The sequence below is a fragment of the Pollachius pollachius genome (genome assembly GCF_949987615.1).
Source record: "Pollachius pollachius genome assembly, chromosome: 6".
In the NCBI taxonomy this organism is placed as follows: domain Eukaryota; kingdom Metazoa; phylum Chordata; class Actinopteri; order Gadiformes; family Gadidae; genus Pollachius; species Pollachius pollachius.
In genome coordinates, this window is record NC_136939.1 from 2,749,242 (window position 1) to 2,767,947 (window position 18,706).

At 48.3% G+C, this 18,706-nt stretch overlaps 1 protein-coding gene across 3 annotated transcripts; it reads right to left on the reverse strand.

Annotated features, from left to right (window-relative positions):
* Nucleotides 1–847: 847 nt before the first annotated feature.
* On the reverse strand, nt 848–18,437 carry LOC307077187 (plastin-3-like). 3 transcript variants are annotated; one of them, XM_079738513.1, is made up of 16 exons: nt 18,299–18,437; nt 12,597–12,708; nt 11,423–11,574; nt 8,737–8,866; nt 7,784–7,916; nt 6,973–7,054; nt 6,409–6,574; nt 6,124–6,266; nt 5,746–5,841; nt 4,731–4,926; nt 4,160–4,238; nt 3,667–3,784; nt 3,254–3,384; nt 2,801–2,924; nt 2,150–2,274; nt 848–1,994 (listed from the first exon to the last, which is right to left on the reverse strand). In XM_079738513.1, exons 2-16 carry the CDS (start codon nt 12,655–12,657, stop codon nt 1,862–1,864), a joined length of 1,869 nt encoding a protein of 622 aa, XP_079594639.1. In that variant the 5' UTR covers nt 12,658–12,708; nt 18,299–18,437; the 3' UTR covers nt 848–1,861. The 3 variants fall into 3 exon arrangements, with proteins under 3 accessions (XP_079594639.1, XP_079594641.1, XP_079594640.1); XM_079738515.1 differs by lacking the exon at nt 18,299–18,437 and adding an exon at nt 17,989–18,107; XM_079738514.1 differs by lacking the exon at nt 18,299–18,437 and adding an exon at nt 17,065–17,159.
* Nucleotides 18,438–18,706: the final 269 nt, after the last annotated feature.

The following is an 18,706-nucleotide window of genomic DNA, read 5'->3' on the forward strand; positions in this document are numbered from 1 at the left end:
CTTGGAACTGGGAGCTACACCTGCCAGACGCATTAGAGTCTGTCCTGTAGGGATTAGGGCTCGTCCAGCTCAACAACACCTACAGGTTAGAATGAGGACATTGGGGATCGAACCCAGAACCATTTGGCTTCGAGCTGAACACCCTGACCCCTAGAGGCTATCTTGAGATGTTCCGGTACTGGAAGAAACAAAATGGAGTCATCGTTGGCTAAATAAAAGAATGGCAAACAGCAAGACAACAGCCAGTTAACTAACGGATGGGTGAATTGTATGAAGCATCTGCTCCTTAATGATAAAGGACCAGGCTGGGTTTACAGTCTCCCCCCTGCAGTAGAGGCTCCCTGGAGTCTGCTCAGAGCTCTGGGAGTGGACCGTCAGCGGGGAGCAGACCACCTCCTGCAGTTGCTGCTGAGCAGCTCAGAGCAGAGCCCTCCTCTGGGGCGTGGTCCCAGGGAGGTCCCTCTGGGGGGAGTCAGACCCCGCCCCTCAGCCCGCCTTCTGAGGTGAGGGGAAGGGTTTCATTCCCCCCATCACCCACGAGCTAGCTCCCTCGTCGTCAACATAAGGAGCGCCAGAAGTTGGTTTAATAATGTCCTGAAAAGGGACTGGGCTTGATTACAGGCTAGATTATATTTTGATTTTATATACGTCATATATATATTTTCACATTTCACAAAACTTTCCCTGATATCGTTTCAACATCATTTAAAATGGCCCCTGTTTTACCACCAGGTGTGATATTCATGTGGAAGCCATTGGAAAATCCCCTACCCTTGAGTGACATCACAAGTGAACACAGACACTTTTAACTGTTAACAGTAACACAGATACAAAATGTATTTTTTAAAGACTTATTTATTGTTTATGTATAAAGCATTTGCGTAGCAGGCGTGACCGTTAACATATCACACGGTCCATCGCACAGCGTCACAAAGTTACCTGGAATGAGACGATTTCTTTATATTTGCTAACAAGTCGAATACAAAAAATTAATAATAATGAGAGGAGACAAGACAGTTCAAAGAGCGGCTTGGGGTCGTCGTTGCGACGACAAGGCACGGCGGAAATCAAGGAAAAGCAAAAGGTCAGATCCTGTTTCCATGGTAACAGTCTGATTCGTCGTCGTCGCCAGGCCAGATGCCGAAAGGAACGACACCAGCGCACACACACGCACACACACACACACACACATCGCAATCCAAGGGATTAAACACTGGCATCCTTAAGGTTCAGGGAGTCATGACGACTGTAGGCGTGGTAACCATACAGGAGATGAGGACCAGCCGATGACGGTGGTATTTTAACCAGATACCACTTCAACCTTCACGTGCACGTCTCTAAACAACTGTGACAATCTTCTAGGAAATTAGATATATTTTTTGCCAAATCGAAATTTGAATTTCAATATGAAATTTGAAAAAACATTATTCAATATTTTTTGGCCATATTGAAATTTCCTTTGGTACGAAAATAAGGACTGCGTTACGTCTGGTGGACATCTTTAACTCAGTCGGTGAGAACAATACAATGTAAACAACCTTGCAGCTGGAAACGCATACACGATCACAAAACAACACCAACGAACAGCGTTCTTATACGTCGACGAGGCTTCCCGTTAGGCGCCAACACCATTCCCTTCATTTCTGTTTCTTTCGCAAAGCAACGCGGTAGCGCAGGCCACCTCTTCCCAGACCGCCGTACGACTTAGTTCAGCACCCGGCCTCGTCCAGGGAACACGTGGGGGAGGGGGGGGGGGGGGGGGCACCCTGACATCATCCATATCCTTCCTGGTCGTGGGGCGCTCCGTCAAAGAGAGGGGGTGGGGGCGGGGAGGGTCACCGGGTCAGGGGTCACGGCCCGACTACGCCCGCTTCATCCCGCGGCCCATCAAGCAGGCAAACACCGTCATCACCATCTTGGGCTTGACCTCCTTTAGGTCCTCAGGAAGGGCGTAGACCCTCGCGCCAATCTTCCTTGCCATGGAAACGGCATATCTATGGAAGGTAGGAGACGTTGTCAGACGTTGACGCTGTCAACGGCTTGTTTGAATCTACCTCAGACATATCTGTTCAGCTCTTTGTATTCCTGCGGTCATGCAGGAAGAGCATGTATGGATAAAGTTGGATCGACTGGTGTCTGGGAGTCTTACTTGGCGTTCTCCAGTTTATCCTCGTCTGATAGGTCGCTGGTCTTCACCAGGTCGTAGTTGATGCTGCCGGGCTGGATGGAGTCTATGAGGTCCACCACGGCCAGACTGCTGCTGATCTCCCTGTCCTGGAGGTACACGATTATCATAATGACTTATTATTACATGATCCCAATTCATCCAACATCACCCTCAGGACTGGACCTGCTGATCTCCTTGTTCTGGAGGTGATACATCAGACGTTAGTACACGTCGATCTACACAGGCGATTCATCTCATTTTAGTACACATGTCGATATAGAAGTGGATACATCCATCATGGTAGCACACGTGTAGATCTAGACAGGCGATACATCCATCATGTTAGTATAGATCTAGACCTGATTACATCCATCATTTTACTACACGTGTAGATCTAGACAGGTGATACATTTGTCGGTTATTACTTGAAGATGTAGACATGTATCAAATATAGATAACAGATTAGATAGAATAAATAAAATAACATGATCAGAGACTTGAAAAATGTAAGCTCCTTGTAAAACTTTCCATCCATTAAATTGATCAGCAAGCATCCAGACTTTAATATTGTATTACTGCAGTAGACCATGAAGTAAAGAGTATTACTGCAGTACTTTGTAGGACTGGACCCACCTTAAAGCTGTTGATCTTTGATGTCTTCCCTGCCTCGGCCAGGGTGCTGTTCACCCATCTGACGATGATGTCATCGTTGGCCTTCTGCCCGTCTCCCAGATCCTCCAGAACGTTCAAGGTGTACCTGGAGCGTGGAGGACAAGGCCTTCAGTCTGGGAAAACTAGTTCTTTACTAGCATAGTAGTAGCACAGATATCATAGGAGTGTACGGTCATGCTTACTCTGCCTTAATCAAAGACATGACCAATCAATCAGATACATTTAAAGAGAACTGCCTAAGTTCAAGAGAAAGAAAAAAATAAAGTTATCTTTTCCTGGAATTTCTCTTTCCTGGAAGGGTTTTGGTTACAGCTACAGATTTGATTAATGCAGCAGATCAAGGGACAACTATTCCTGGTAGAGTCCAAGTGGTTTTTAAGTGTTTTACTGGATAACCCAGGAGGGGTTCTTTACCTCCTCATCAGCTGCCAGACCAAGGCAAGGGTCAGGGTGGCGTTCCCATCGTTCAGGTCCTGACCTCCGATGCCCACCAGGGAGAACTTGGCAGACTTCCCCAGATCCACCGCGTAGTTACAGTTCTCCAGCTACACAAAACAACACCATGGAGATCGTAAAAAAAAACAATGCAATATTTTTATTGCATTTTATTGTGTATTGTGAAAACATGAAATGCCACAATGTAAAAAACATGTTTTGTACGTAGACGTACAAAACACAGTATTTCGTAAACATACAAAACAAAATCGGATATAGCCTACATAACAAAAAGTGTACACCTAACGTATACACTGATGTACGTCTAAACAGATACAGCAGGTCCCAACAGATAGAGCAGGTATAAACAGAGTTGATTGACTGCCGTCTACCTTCTTCATGTTGGTCCCGATCTTGGGGTACGGGGGTCTGTTGACCTTGTTGCTCCAGTCCACAGGAACCTTGATCTTCTCATACAGCTGGAGGATGACCATCGCATCCTGAAGGTCCCTACAACACACACCAACACACACAACAACTTTAGACACAAACAACAAAGCAAAAAGGATCGTGGGACGGCCAGCGTTTTGCGTCGACTTTCGGTGTGTTAAAGGGGAGGGACCTAAGTTGTAAAATGGTATCCTTTATGTGCATGAAGGCGTTGTGTTACACACATTTGGCCATGGGATCAGACAACCAATGGCAGAGCCGCAACACATTTCATTTCCTGGTTTAGAGCTCTTCCATGGACAGTGCAAGCCTCCTGCCAGGTGAATCGTGGGTTGAATCGCAGGGTGAAGCTCGGGGGGAATCGTCCGGTACGTTTGGATGGATGAATCAACCCGACAAGTTGATGGAACCGGAGAAGCTTGTTTTCTTACGTACCCGTAGAGATGATTGACGTGTGGGTTCACTCCCAGGGAATTCATCCAGTTCCGGAACGTTCTCTCCTCTCGTGTCTCACCTGTAGAGCAGGTGAACAATCAGACCGGGATTAAACCCTAAACCCCGACCCCAGAGGTGTCCAACCTCTTCTGGCCCAGGATCGAAACTTTAGATTGGAGAATGTTTGCATTCTCTGCATTTGCTCATCTTTTTGTGCATCGGTACGTTTTAATCTTTTAGTCTACTGTCATATCAATGATGAAGGTATGAGCATAGCAACACAGTAGTTAGCTTGTGGCTATCAACCTTCAGGCAGTCTGCTCAAATCGGACAAGTAAGAGCGCTAAATATCCACATTTACATTTAGGGCATTCGGCAGATGCCTTTATCCAAAGCGACCTACAAGAAGTACATTCGTCAGAAGAAAGAAAAAATATATATCGCCTTCGGTGCAGTAAGGATGTTCACTAGGTTAACCCATTTCCTGATCACAACACAGATAGCCAGGGTAAGGACTATTTTAAAATGCAACGTGGGGGCACCACCCTAGCTCCAACCCAGGCGGACTCACCCTCCAGCAGTCCCCAGTCGATGTCCTCCCCCTCAGGCTTGGTGAGCGCCGGGTATTTGTTGAAGAGGTTGGCCACGAACGCCAGGTTGAGCTTGGGGTTGCCGCTGACGACGTCGGTGGGCGTGACGAACTGACGGCAGCCGAGCAGGTCGGCCTGCTGCAGCATGATCTCCGCCCGCTTCAGGTCGTCCTTCTCCTGTGGGGAGCAGCACTGCGTTAGCTACGGCTAGGCTAACATCGCGATGTTAGCTATAGCTAGGCTAACAACATGTTTGATAGAGCCAGGCTAACAACACAACGTTAGGTAGAGCTAGGCTAACAACACGACGTTAGCTACGGCTAGGCTAACATCGCGATTTTAGCTATAGCTAGGCTAACAACATGTTTGATAGAGCCAGGCTAACAACAAAACGTAAGGTAGAGCTAGGCTAACAACACGACGTTAGCTACGGCTAGGCTAACAACGCAGCGTTAGCTACGGCTAGGCTAACAACACAGCGTTAGCTAGAGCTAGGCTAACTACATGATGTTGGATAGAGCTAGGCTAACTACGCGACGTTAGCTATGGCTAGGCTAACAACACGGCGTTAGCTAGAGCTAGGCTAACAACGGGACGTTAGCTAGAGCTAGGCTAACATCATGTTGTTGGATAGAGCTAGGCTAACAACATTATGTTAGCCTAGGCTCCACAGCATGATGTTAGGTATAGCTAGGCTAACAACAAAGGTTGAATCCAGCTCGGCTACGATACGATAAGCTAAACAAGACAAAGTTGGCTGAAACAACGCGAGGCTACCGTAGCTTCATCTACACGACTCTAAACAACACTAGTACCACCCATGTTAGCCCCCGCTAAGTTACGCTAAGTCACGCTGCATTAGCTCCAGATATGCTGCACTAAACCAAATGGCATTACATGCAGCCAAGCTACACTCGTCTACACTAAACAACACCACGCTTCCTCCAGCTACGCCAGGTTAAGCCGAGCTATCTCAGTCTGGTGGAGAAACCTTACGCTGAAGCCGGCCATGCTGATGGCGATGCGGGGCTGGTCCTCCTCCGTGCCTTTAGGGGAGATCTGGTTCAGAAGGTGGAAGTACGCCCTGGAGTCCTGGAAGACAAGAGGTCAACATTACTCCCAAATTTAGTCAAAAGGTGCCCAGATGATATGTTAAGACCGTATATTAAAGAGTGCATTCAGTGTAGGCTTTTAGTCTGCGTGCGTTCATGTGTGTATGTTTGTGCGTGGTATGCTTGTGTATATTCGCCAATAACCCTGTAAAGGAACCAATATTTTAGAAGTCAAGCATGGTAGAATGCTCCATGTCTACTGGATGCTAGCGTCATTGCTACTAGCTAACATCCTGATGATCATAACAGTGCGTCTCCCTGCCTTGATGTCTCCGCTGAAGTTGGAGATCTTCTGCCAGCCGGCGTTCTCCAGGTGGAAGTTAGCCCAGCGGAGGAGCAGCTCCTCTGGGGACAGCTTCATCAGGTCCTCCAGGGTCTCTCCGTCCCGGAGCAGAGCAGCCAGGGCTGGAGGGGGGGGGGGAGCAGGAGGAGGAGAAGGAGGTGGAGGAGGAGGAGCAAGAGGTCAGTTATACCTTGATAGTTGAAAACACCAAACCCCCACACAACGCCTGGCGTTGGAGTAGGCCTTTCACGTGTGTGATCGCACCTTCGTTCCGGCTGAGCTCGATGTCGGCGAACAGGCCGATCTTGATGATCTGCCAGAGCAGACCCAGAACCAGGTGGGGTTTGCCCTCCTTCAGGTCCAGAGCTCCGATGTTCACCACGTGACAGCCGATGGCCGAGGCCGAGTTCAGAGCCAGGTTCAGGTTCTCCTACAAAACACAACAGGGGAGTCAGGAGGAGGTGACTGTCACTTAATGTACGCACTTATTGTACGTTGTATGTCCTGGCACCTAATGTACGCACTTATTGTATGTACGTACTTGCACTTAAAAATAGTACTTGGCATCGTATAGCGTCTTATCCTAGCTATCTCTGTTGTATACGGGGAATGGGTCAACCTAGCGATTGTTAGTGCTTGGCACTTGGTTCTATGAACATCCTTACTGTACCGACAGAGATATATTGTTGTTTTTCTTTCTTCTGACAAATGTACTTATTGTAAGTCGGTCTGGATAAAAGCGTCTGCTAAATGCCCTCAATTTAAATGTAAATGTGGTCCTCAGAACCAGCAGACGAGGCAGGCTGGGGAGACAGTGGTGGGACCCACCTGCGTGGTGAACGGTGTCAGCTTCTTCTTGTTGATGGTCCTCTCATCGATGGTGTCTGGCACGGACAGGTTCACCATCTTACTGCGAGGGTAAGGGAGGGACTTTAGACTCGACACCTCATGTCCAGACCCAAAAAAGACTTTTAGGAGAGGAGCTGCAGTAAAACAGTCATTACATCCTCGGAAAACAGAGATCATTAACACGCATCTATGCGTACGCTGATCCGGGTGGGCACATGACCATGCATTTACATTTAAAGGACAGTTCCGGTATTTTGAACATTGAGCCCCCTTTCTGGTTTGTCTGGGATGAAAAAGAGTGGTTAACACCGAAATTTTGAATATTTTTCCTGTCTCCAGTATTTGGCTAATTTCAAATCGCACATGCCTGCTTCACAATGGCTGGCTATGGGCATTCACAAACCTGTCCTTAAAACACCCCTAAACGTTTTTTTTCAGAAATGTGAAACTCACCAAGTGGTAAGTGGTGTTCGTTGATGTTCCTCATCAAGTATCGTAGCAAAATACAGTTTGTCGTGTTTTATTTGGCGTTTTGTAAATCGGCATTTTGTAAATGAAACGGAAACCGGACCGGAAACGGAAAGGGGGGTGGTTGTAGTCTTTTGACTCGGTTTTCCGTATCAACAGTAGGGCTAGAACCGAGTATCATTTACAAAATGCACATAAGCATGCATTTATATTTTAAAAAGTTGATCACAAGTTAGTTGAAGCTACCCCACTTTTGGGTCGCGAGCCTCAGCCTGACCCACACTAACAGACCCGGCGGTGGAGTGGCGCGGGCAGGACTCACCAGAGCAGCACGCCGTCCCCCATGGCCCCGAACAGGGCCTCCGTGTTGGGGTCCATGGGCAGCAGGTGCTGGCAGTCAGGGTCTTTCTCCAGGGCGGAGTTGATCCAGTTCACAAACGCAAAGCGTTCCTCCTCTGCACAACACATAACAGGGAGCAGGGAGATGTGTTTGACTGTTATTGGAATCGTTAAAGGAGACGTATTATACCACCAGGTGTGAGTGTGATTCGCCTTACAAGCCGTTTCGAAAATCTGCCCTCACTAGTGGGCGTGTCCACCTAGATCTGTGCTGGATAGATGAGCAACGTTTACTTCAGTCCACTGGGTAGGCTGGTAGACTGATCTATCCAGCACAGATCTGGGTGGACACGCCCACTAGTGATGTCATATGGGGCAGATTTTCGAAAAGGCTTGTAAGGCTAATCACACCTGGTGGTATAATAAGTCTCCTTTAAGCTTTAATCCAGTGCGATGTGCAGCATATCACAGATGTCTTTGAGGAGCACGTAGGTTTTTGTGGATCAGACCCTTTGGGCTGGGAGTCTACAACCTAACGACTACACTATCCTGGCCTCTTCCCTCATCTCTAAATGCAGAGGAGAACGGCCCCAAGTCTACGGCCTTCCCCTGCTGTGGAGAAGGGGAAGGAGCATCACAACAACTGCCATGTCTGTGAGAAACCAGACCAGGGTGTCTAGATGCTACTAGACCAGGGTGTCTAGATCCTACTAGACCAGGGTCTCTAGATCCTACTAGACCAGGGTTTCTAGTCTCTAGGTCCAGCTCGAACTAGTCTCTGGTCTCTAGGACCTGCTAGACAGAGTCTCAGAGAGGTTTGTCCTACCAGACCCAGGTCTCAGTCCTTCCAAACCCAGGTCTACCAAACCCAGGTCTCAGGTCTACCAAACACAGGTCTCAGGTCTACCAAACCCAGGTCTCAGGTCTAGGTCCTACCAGAGAAGGAGTGCTGGGTTCCTTCGCTGGACTGTTCGGAGGTTCCCCCGATGGCCAGGATCCCCTCCTTCCTGTTGATGGCCTTCCTGAAGCTCTTGGCGATCTCTCCATTCTTCAGCTCCTGGAAGATCTGTTGGAGAGACGCGTCTTTTACATCGTGGTTGACTTTGTGCTCTGAGTAACTGTACGTATTCACTGCAAATTAGGCCTATGACCTTGTTTAGGGAGAGAGACAGACAGACACAGACAAAAGATGAACACATAGAGACAGACAAACAGAGACAGAGAGAGAGACCGAAAGAAGTGAACAGAGAGAGAGACAGAGAGAGAGAGACCTATAGAGAGACTGACATAGATAGACAAACAAACAGAGGCAGAAACAATGCCATCTTTGCAGTGTCTTTGTAAATACGTTGACTTTCTGCCTCACTGTGTAGTCCTGTGTTTTATCTACGTTGTTTTGGGAGCAGCTCTGGCTAACGGTGTCCTCAGCTCTGACTCACAGCTCTGACCGCTGGACTGCAGGAGGCAACAGGAATGTCTCCTCACCATGAGAGGACCGCAGGCACTGGTTGAGTTACTGCTGCTTTAATACACGACAACCCAAAACTAAAACACTTCCAAAAAGCTGAAAGCAAAGCCCTGTGTTCCAGCACTAATACTCGTTATACGACGAGGACGGACAAAGTCATGTTCCCCTAAAGTAAAGAAAGCGGTACACTTTACTTCCTTTTCAAAGCTATATTACTAATATTTCTGGTGTACCAAACAGTATATCGAAGCTTTGCTTGTTCTCACTTCTCCATCTTTATGGATCAAAGCGTCTAAATCTACATGTAAATGAGTGCTGAGGCGATAAACAAGATCCATTGTGACTCGCTGTTTTATTCTCTTCCGCAGAATGAAAGAATAGAAATGGAAGAGGAAGAGGAGAGAAATGAGGTAAGCTAGGAGATGTGAACATTCCTGTTCTACGTGAAACACTCCAAACCACCGTGGAAACGCTGGTTTCCTAGCCTCCATCTGAAGATGCTGTTCAGAAATGGTTTACCCGCACACGACCACAAACACAAACCCTGCCTGAAATAGAGAGGCCACCAGCACAATCATGACCGTGCAGAAAGAAACCCTTTTTCCTCTCATTGTGCACAGTCATCTAAATGTACCCAGACGATATTCATGTTCGGGGGGCGCCGCCTTTCCGCCAACAAGTAAGCAGCTCTTTATCTTTTCATCAAGCCATGAAAAGTTAAGAAATTCCTTCAAAGTAGCTCATAAGAATGCCACTATTTTTATCTATCTGGTTTTGTACCGCTAAACGATAACCGACATTGTTATGGAAGCGTCATGCGATAAAATAGCCGAGTATCTGGAAAAGCGCTTGTCTCATCTGAACACGCTATGAAAAGCACCTTAAATAGAAGCCAACAGCAGAGCTCTCCACATCCTGTCCGCACACAGTCAGGACTCCACATTCAGGAGCTAACCTCAACATATTTCAGGATGCCAGGCTGTGACTGTTGACTTTACCAAGAGGAACACTGTGTGTGTTGTTCACATTTCAACCTCCAACAGAAAGAGTTCAATGTGGGGTTTAAAAAACAAGCATACTACAGTACTACCATTAAGGTACAGCAACAGAGTACTACAATACTACCAACGGTATAGTACAGTACTAAGATTAGACTGTACCAGAGTACAGTATCACAGGAATAGTGCTACAGTACAGAGGCTGGCCTGTCCCTCCCATCGTCTAGCAGGAAACCAGACACTGGAACACACACCACTTGGCTGGCCTCATTTCCTCCTTCCCAAACTCTGACTGTGTGCGTGTCTGCGACAGAGTGTGTGTGTGTGACTGTATGTGAGTCTGTGTGTGAGTGAGACTGTGTCTGTCTGTGTGACTGTGTGTGTCTGACTGTGCATGTTAGGATAGCAGGGGAGTATGTTGTGTATGCGAGTCCAGTGTGTGTGGGTGTGTAGGAGTGTGTGTGTCTTTGAGGGTTGTAGGGGGTTGCCCTGCACCCAGGGACTGCTCCCCTCCCAAGTCCCTCTCTAAGTGGCCCGGGCAGGATCAGCGCCCCTCCTAGGAGAGGTGGGCTGAGTCACCCTCCTCACAACAGGGAAGCTCTATCAGCAAACCAGCCAGACCGGCTCCACCGGTCCTACCTGGGCCTGTTCCCAACAGACTGCAGGCATACCCACTGCTGCCTCCACTCATGAGGAAGGACTTGTTGTAACCTTGCCTCATAAGACACCTTCACGAACACACGTGTGATGCACTACACAAGTCTATTCATGATTTTCTTCTATTAATCAGAGAGGATCACATGCATAGTCACCTATACACACACCTAGGAGAGCATACTTAATCACGGTGTGCCAGAAATACACACATTTTACTCATTACTACTCAATGATTTTCCAACAACCTTCTAATATATCACATAACCTCGGCTTGCTTGTTTTGTGCTACCAGTATCTGTCAGCCCCATCGCCCTCCTATCGCCCCTGGGAGGAGAACCATCTCCTGGGTTCTCCTCCAGGCCTCCCCTCTGGTTTGGGAGGTTCTCCTCAAGTCTTTAGAGGGCTAAGGGTTAGGGGGTCGTATCATGAGGGCTGTGTAGCCCTTAGAGACCAGAACTAGGACTAAGGGCAGGACTAGTTAAAAACACACTGGACATACCGACACAAACTCGTCGAAGCTGATCAGGTTGTCGTTGTTGCGGTCCAGCCTCTGGATGATCTCCCGGACCCGGAACCCCGGCAGAGGCAGGTTGGCCTCCTTGAAGAGGTCATGGAGCTCGAAGGCTGAGATAGAGCCGTTGCTGTCCAGGTCTGTAGGGGCAGGAACACGGTCAGGGGCAGGGTCACACAAGGTCAGGGTCACACAGAGTCAGGGTCAGGGTCACACAGAGTCAGGGTCACTCAGGGTAAGGGTCACACAGGGTCAGGGTCACACAGGGTCAGGGACAAGGTCACACAGGGTCAAGGTCACACAGGGTCAGGGTCACAGAGGTTTAGGGTCACACAGAGTCAGGGTCAGGGTCACACAGAGTCAGGGTCACACAGGGTCAGGTTTAGGGTCACACAGAGTCAGGGTCACACAGAGTCAGGGTTAGGGTCACACAGGTTCAGGGTCACACAGAGTCAGGGTCAGGGTCACACAGAGTCAGGGTCAGGGTCACACAGAGTCAGGGTCACAAAGGGTCAGGGTTAGGGTCACACAGGGTCAGGGTAGCACAGGGACCTTGTCAGGAGGGTCAAGGTCAGTGTTAGGAGCAGGGTCACGACACAGGAGCCATAGAACACGACTTTAGTCAGACATAACTACTTATTTTACCCATGTAAATTATATTTTCTTTTCCTTTTTCTAGACCGCATTAGAAACAATACCGTGTGTGGAAGGGGCAGTTTCCACATGCAAGGTACTTTGACATTCAATGAAATGACTAGAAGTTTTAACTTGTATTAAATATGTTTTTAAAGTCTTGATTTGAGAGATACACATATTTGACTGGAGGAGTATGGACTCTTCAGACCTTTTCTGGGGATTTCATTATTAAGTGTGCCTCGCAGTCTTTGTTTGTGTTTGATGGACTATAGTACGCTTTTATCGACGAGAGGGCGTGAGTGAGTGAGTGAAGGGTAATTAAGTGTGTGAGTGGCATAGGACCACAGGTTCTATGCGGTCGCTACAAGGTGTATTACCTACATGCTCAGTTTTCTTGCATGTTGAGCTACCAATTGAACTCTAATTAAGCCAATAATTAAATATCTAAACCATTGGAATACACATAAAGCATGAATGAAAAAAGGCGTTGCATTAACACTCATACGTAGTCGTGGGTCAAACTTACCAACTCTCCCAAAGGCTTCTCTCAGGTCCTCCAGCTCCTCTTTGGGTATTTTTCCTGCCATGTCCCCTGATTGGCTTAGCTGCGTGCGGCTTGTGATTGGCTTGGATGGGTCCTGTTGACACACAACATGAGAAACCCTGAATCAGGGCCTTGGTCTGCAGACGCCAGCAGGGAGATGGAGATTAGCTGATCCTCCCAAACCACTCCCTAAATAACTCAGACACCGTTATCGCTACTGATAGCTCCCAGCCCACCAGGTACTGCTGCTAGCCATCAGCCTAGTCAGTGCTAACATTAGCACAAACCCTAGCAGGTACTCCTGCTAGATACCACTCTAGTCTGGGCTAATGTTATCATCCCCCCCTACCAGGTATTGCTGCTAGCCATCAGCCCAGCCAGCAACAACGCTAGCCACTACCTAAGTTAGAGGCCGCTGTAAGTAGCAAACAAGGCGTGTGTAGCCCAGCTAGCAAGGCTTCTGTGTGTAGTCCAGCTAGCAAAGCTCCTGCATTTAGCCCAGCTGGTCACTGCAATCGGTGATCTGACTCACCTTCCTGGCAGAAGACCTTATAATAACACCACAGGACGGACTCAGACTTACTGGACTCAGGTCTGCAGACCTGAAAACCCCCGGTTCACGCACTCTGAAGTGAGTCATAACCGCTTGGCCTAAACCAACAGCTTTGGAAAAAGAGATGATACATCAAATAACAGATTGCTCGTAAAAATACAAAACTCAATTCAGGCTCTTGGACAGAACTGTTGAACTTTATAGGGCCGCTGTTTTACCCTCCTACCCTCTACCAACTGGTAGAGGCTGACCTACCCATCGGAAATCTGTGTGGACACTCCCCCGTGTGATGTCACTAATGGGTCAATGTTGATATGGCTTTTTATGGCTAATGGTATTGTGTCCAGCAAGAAGGAATTACTAATAAAATATGTGACAAGGCATGCAGTCTACTATAGCAGCAGATAGCACGACCAACCGTTATGCTAACTATGCTCGCGGTTGAAACAATTAAACCATGGTTACAAGGACAGAGATCAGACAGACCATCTCGACAGATACGAAAGGTTGCCTCCCTTCCCCACTCAAAACAGGAACACGAAACGGGAACAAACCTCAACAGGTGCGAATGAAAACCAAAAGGAACAAACCTACACAGGTGTGAGCACCAAACAGGAACCAAAACATCTACCTGTAGGAACACCAAACAGGAACACGCACCGGCGCATGACCGCTAATCAGGAACCCACATCTACGAGTCACAACGTCCAATCAGGCCACCCGGGGCTGTATCCGAGGGAGTCAGCCGTGTTCCGGGTTTCAGAACCATCTGCGATCCCGTTCAAAAACACGACATTCCTCCGGGAACTCCTCTGAATGGGCTGCGGGAGCAGGAATGCACCCTGGGTAAACGGGGTGACCACGCTCCAGTAGTTGAGGTGGAGGGAGCAGGGAACGCTCACTTCCTGCCCCCCCCCCCCACCCCAAGTCTCTCAACTCCCAGACCCACTCCCGGAAAACATAGCATTCCTCCTGGAGAACACAAAATGTCTTCATACTCAACTGATCCGGAGGCTTGGACAACCAGCAGTTCAGGCTGGGGCTGTGGCCCACTCTGGAGGCTTCCTTCCCCGGTTTACCTGATGAACCGCCTCGTCCACACTGTCTCATTAATAAATACCAGACGCTCACCACAGGTTACCAGAGGCCAACATTTTGACTTGTTTTCTCTGACAAGAGGCCAAGAACACTGTTGTTGACATTGAACGGAAACAGAATAGCAACCAAAGGGTTCTGAGGCTTGATGCATTGTGTGGACTTCTTCACCTGATGAACCACCCATTAAACGTAATTACATCATGGTTTCATGGCCGTCAGAGGGTAAACAGACAACATGAACGCAATAGCCCGTGGCAGAGGGCCCTTCAATGTTTACACTAAATACTTTCAGTGTCATTTACGTCACGCTGCCATTTTCACCGCAACCATGTTGACTACAATATTAACGCCCGCCTTTACCGCCGCTGAAAATACAAGAATTGTTCAGAGGTCATAAATCAGGGTAAACACTGGACCGGGTCCATTGTGGGGCTGCCGAGCTATTCTACTCTCCTGGTTTCAGTCCGTGGTCCCCTGGTACCACAAGCACACATTCAGACACACAAACAATGGACAACCGCTGGGAGACCGCAAGCGCTTCCGTGAATGAAGCTATTGATGGTATTCAGGAAGGGTATGATTAGGGAGTGACCATTAGGAGTACGGGAGGTGACTCAGGTTTCAACTACAGACCGTTGGGTCGCATTTCTGATTCCTACTGAACAAACCCAGCGACGCATGCCATCACAGGCCATCACAGGCAGCTGACAGAAGAGATTTACTTTGAGTCCCTGTGAATTCCAAATGACAGCTTCCACACGGCGCTCCCAATTCGGGGCAATTACAAAAACCCTGACCAACGCAATAGGAAAATGGCGAGGCAGACTTGTCTATATTTACCCTGCCCTCATAAGGCTGTGAAAAGGAGACTTCTGGCGTGTCTGGACCATGCAATAAAGAACTACAAACATTACCTCATCTGCCAGCCCTCGTCACTGCCAGGGCAGTGAGCAGGGGGGCGGGGGGGGGGGGGGGGGGGGGGGGGGGGTGAGACCAGCTCAAGCACAGCCGCGCCCCGGGCCCAGATGGCGACTGACAACTGGGTAGGGGGGTAGTATTGGTAGAAGAAGAAGAATGGAGGGCTTGTCAGCGCCGTCGTAAACCAGGGCGACAGATCTCGTGAGGAGCAGCAAGTGAGCCCCAAGCAGCCGGCTCTGGGACAACAGTTGTCCCGGCCGTTGGACAGCTGGAGGGAGGGCGCACACACACACACACACACACACACACACACACACACACACACACACACACACACACACACACACACACACACACACTGGGCGTTGTACGGTTGTATGGTACAACGCACACGTCACTGTTGTTTAGATGTAAAGGGAGCTAGCTGATTTTCTGCATACGAACAAACAAAAGAACACAATACGATCCAATACCAAAACAAACCAGAACGACCAGAGCAAATCATGCATGCATGAACAAAACTATTTTGGTTGAACTATAGCGTCGACATGGAGGAAACTTAATGAGATCTACAGTATTATAGCCTGAATGTTAGAATAATACACATAATAATAATAATACCTACACAGGAAGCGTGGTCAATCGTTAAAACAACAAACAACCCAAGTAGCAGGGGAGCAGTGAAAAAGTACAGGCCTCAAGTGCCCCGCCCGAAAACGGTTCTCTGTGGCCTCTAATGGTGCTGCCGGTCAATTAAAAGTTTAGAGTGGTTCCCAGATGGCGGAGGAGAAGGGCACTGACTCTCTCCGCCCTCTCAGCCTTCCTTCCACTCAGAAACATGGGACATGTGGGGCGCGCACACACACACACACACACACACACACACACACACACACACACACACACACACACACACACACACACACACACACACACACACACACACACACACACACACACACACACAAATAGCCTGCGCGCCCCTCCCTAGCGTGGAGCGCTTGATGTGCACACGCCCGTCTGCAGGAACACAACAGTCCTCCAGCGGCTGCGTCACGATCACATGCAGATGTGAGGCGAAACAGGCCCGCCGAGACTGATGATGGACGCAGCGTTTCGACGCCACAACGCCCGCCCTGCCCTGCCCGTCTGGCGGGAAGTGATAAGCAGAACCGTGCTGCGCTGACAGGTATGGAAGTGGTGGCAACGAGCAAACAAACTCAGTTTACACAAAGGAACACTGAGCGCATAGTTCGCCACGGCACATTGTAAACCGGCTGATTCAAATGCAAAGGGACGCCTGTGGCCATAGCTGACCTTAACAAGGGTATCTTTTTCTTTATGAGTGCAGTACAGAAATGCATAGTTAGCCACTGGGTAAGGTGTCCCCTGGAATCTTTGAGATGCCACCAAGGAATGTAATTAGACTGGTTTCTGGGCCTGGGCGCCACTCCCACACTAACAGTTTACGAATATAATGACCTAAACTGTCCTCTGGCCTACAGGTATATCAGGTTATAGTCCTGCCTCCAAGGCAACTCACACGAATAGTAACCAACTACAATCGTCTTCTCGAGAAGAGAATTCCCCTAGCGTAGTCAGGTCAAGTCCATATCATACTTCCAGCAGCCAACTTACCAACGCAAAGCACTATGAACTGAACAATACTTCTAGAGGCCCAAGTATGAACCCAAGCCTTTGGGTCTTCTTCCAATCCAGTCTATGATATTTACCAACAAACTGTTCAGCACATGCCAACAGCAGAGATGCAAATAGCCATACAAAATAGGCTTAGAGTGAAAAAAAGCGAAGGAAGGATAGCGACGGCAGACAAGACCGGAGTGTAAATAGCGTGCCGGCTAAGCCCCGGACAAAGCGCACCTGTGCAGGGAGCCTGTTGATGAAGATGATGATGCCACGGACCTGGAGGATGGAGTGAAACGTAAGAAGCCTCCAATGTCTCTCTCAAAGGCCGCCTTTCACCATCCGCACTCGGGTTCATACCGCCAGGAGCATGGGGAGAATTAGTGACCCTCTACTTAGCACTAGAAGAACGCAAATACCGATCACCTTGAGGGGGAAGAGAGATCTGAGTCTTTACCTACAGTGACGTCATGGTTCGGAACTTTCGGGCCTTTCGATGTGACATAACTAAATTACTTAAAATGCAGTTATTGATTACTGTACAGAAAGCAATACGGGTCAATCAATATATATATTATTGTTCGACATGATGCAAACAACTCCACCTAAAATGTGTCTCAATCGCGACAACAAACATACTATGGAACTTGTGTCCCATCCAAAAAGGGTCCACCCAAACCCGCAGGTGAGGAGCGTTCACCTGTTTAAACAAAGAAGCCCTGGCCCCTGTTGTGATGAGCCGCTAGAGCAGCCGTCCAGAGTCAACAGAAGAACCACGGCTGAGCGCCCACTACGTGCACTGGGGAGGGGTAGGATTCAAAGCCGTTTAACCACCGTGTCGGCGGTAACGGACGTTATTAAATTACTGATCTCAAGTAGGCCTACCAGGCTGCAGCCATTCAATAATGTCCATAATCACTGATATAATGTCCATAATCACTTAAGTGCCAGGCTGCAACCCACCCCGTTGCAGTACTTGAGATCAGCGATTCAATAACGTCCATAATCACTGATCTCAACTACCAGGCTGCAACTTGAGATCAATGATTTAATCAAGTCAATAATCACCGCAGACTCCCGGTTATCCTGTCCGGAAAAGGTTCACGCAGGTGATGCTCTTTGAAAAAAACTTAAAATTACATCAAAGTGTGACTTGGTTACCTTTTAAATGGTTTAAATTAAGTTCACTAGTAAGAGCTGTTAATTGTCCTATTGCGTGAGATCGTCGCACCGTTTGCGTTGAGATGGTGATCACAGCACCAGTAGCAGTAATTCAAATTGAGACATTTTGTTCACCCGAGAAACCAGTTGGACCATCTCACAGCAATTTTGCGGCGAGGAAGCCACCGAACAGGACACGCATGTTTTATACCACCACCCAAGCCCTGGTTTACATCCAGCAAACAACAAAAAAGCCAATTCCGGCAGAAATGTCGGAGTAATAGCAGAAAGCAGGCAAACCATATCATACCGTGCGTTACTGCCAAACTTCAAAAAGTAAGTCGATACTTTCGCAGCTTTTTATCCAGAAAGTGTTTCTTGCTTTTATTTGCAATGCGCTGTGAGTTTCCAGACAGCTTCCAGTGTGGAGCGGAGGTCCGTCCTCCCGCTTCCACGTAGAGGTCTAGAAGAGCGGAATGTTCCCCCGCCCCGCTGCTCTGACGCGGCCCCGTGGGTCCGGGCCAACCAAATAATTGATTAAGCATGTTGCTTCTGGTGTTTACATACAATATTCTAGACAGTCAGACAAAAAATCGCATAAGACTTGAAACGTAACGGATTAATTGAATTTTATTTCAAATTATATTTGTATTGAGTTGAAAATCCTTTCTTTTGAGGGATATAGCCTACTTTGAAGTTTCTGTGGAGGAAAATATTT

What these genes read in the sequence shown, in the direction of transcription:
- LOC307077187 (XM_079738513.1), bottom strand. Translation starts at nt 12,657, where the DNA reads ATGGCAGGAAAAATACCCAAAGAGGAGCTGGAGGACCTGAGAGAAGCC. An exon ending in GGGGACGGCGTGCTGCTCTG is followed by an intron (nt 7,055 to 7,783) that starts GTGAGTCCTGCC and finishes TTACCCTCGCAG; the next exon opens with TAAGATGGTGAACCTGTCCG. An exon ending in GTCTGGCAGCTGATGAGGAG is followed by an intron (nt 2,925 to 3,253) that starts GTAAAGAACCCC and finishes TCCACGCTCCAG; the next exon opens with GTACACCTTGAACGTTCTGG.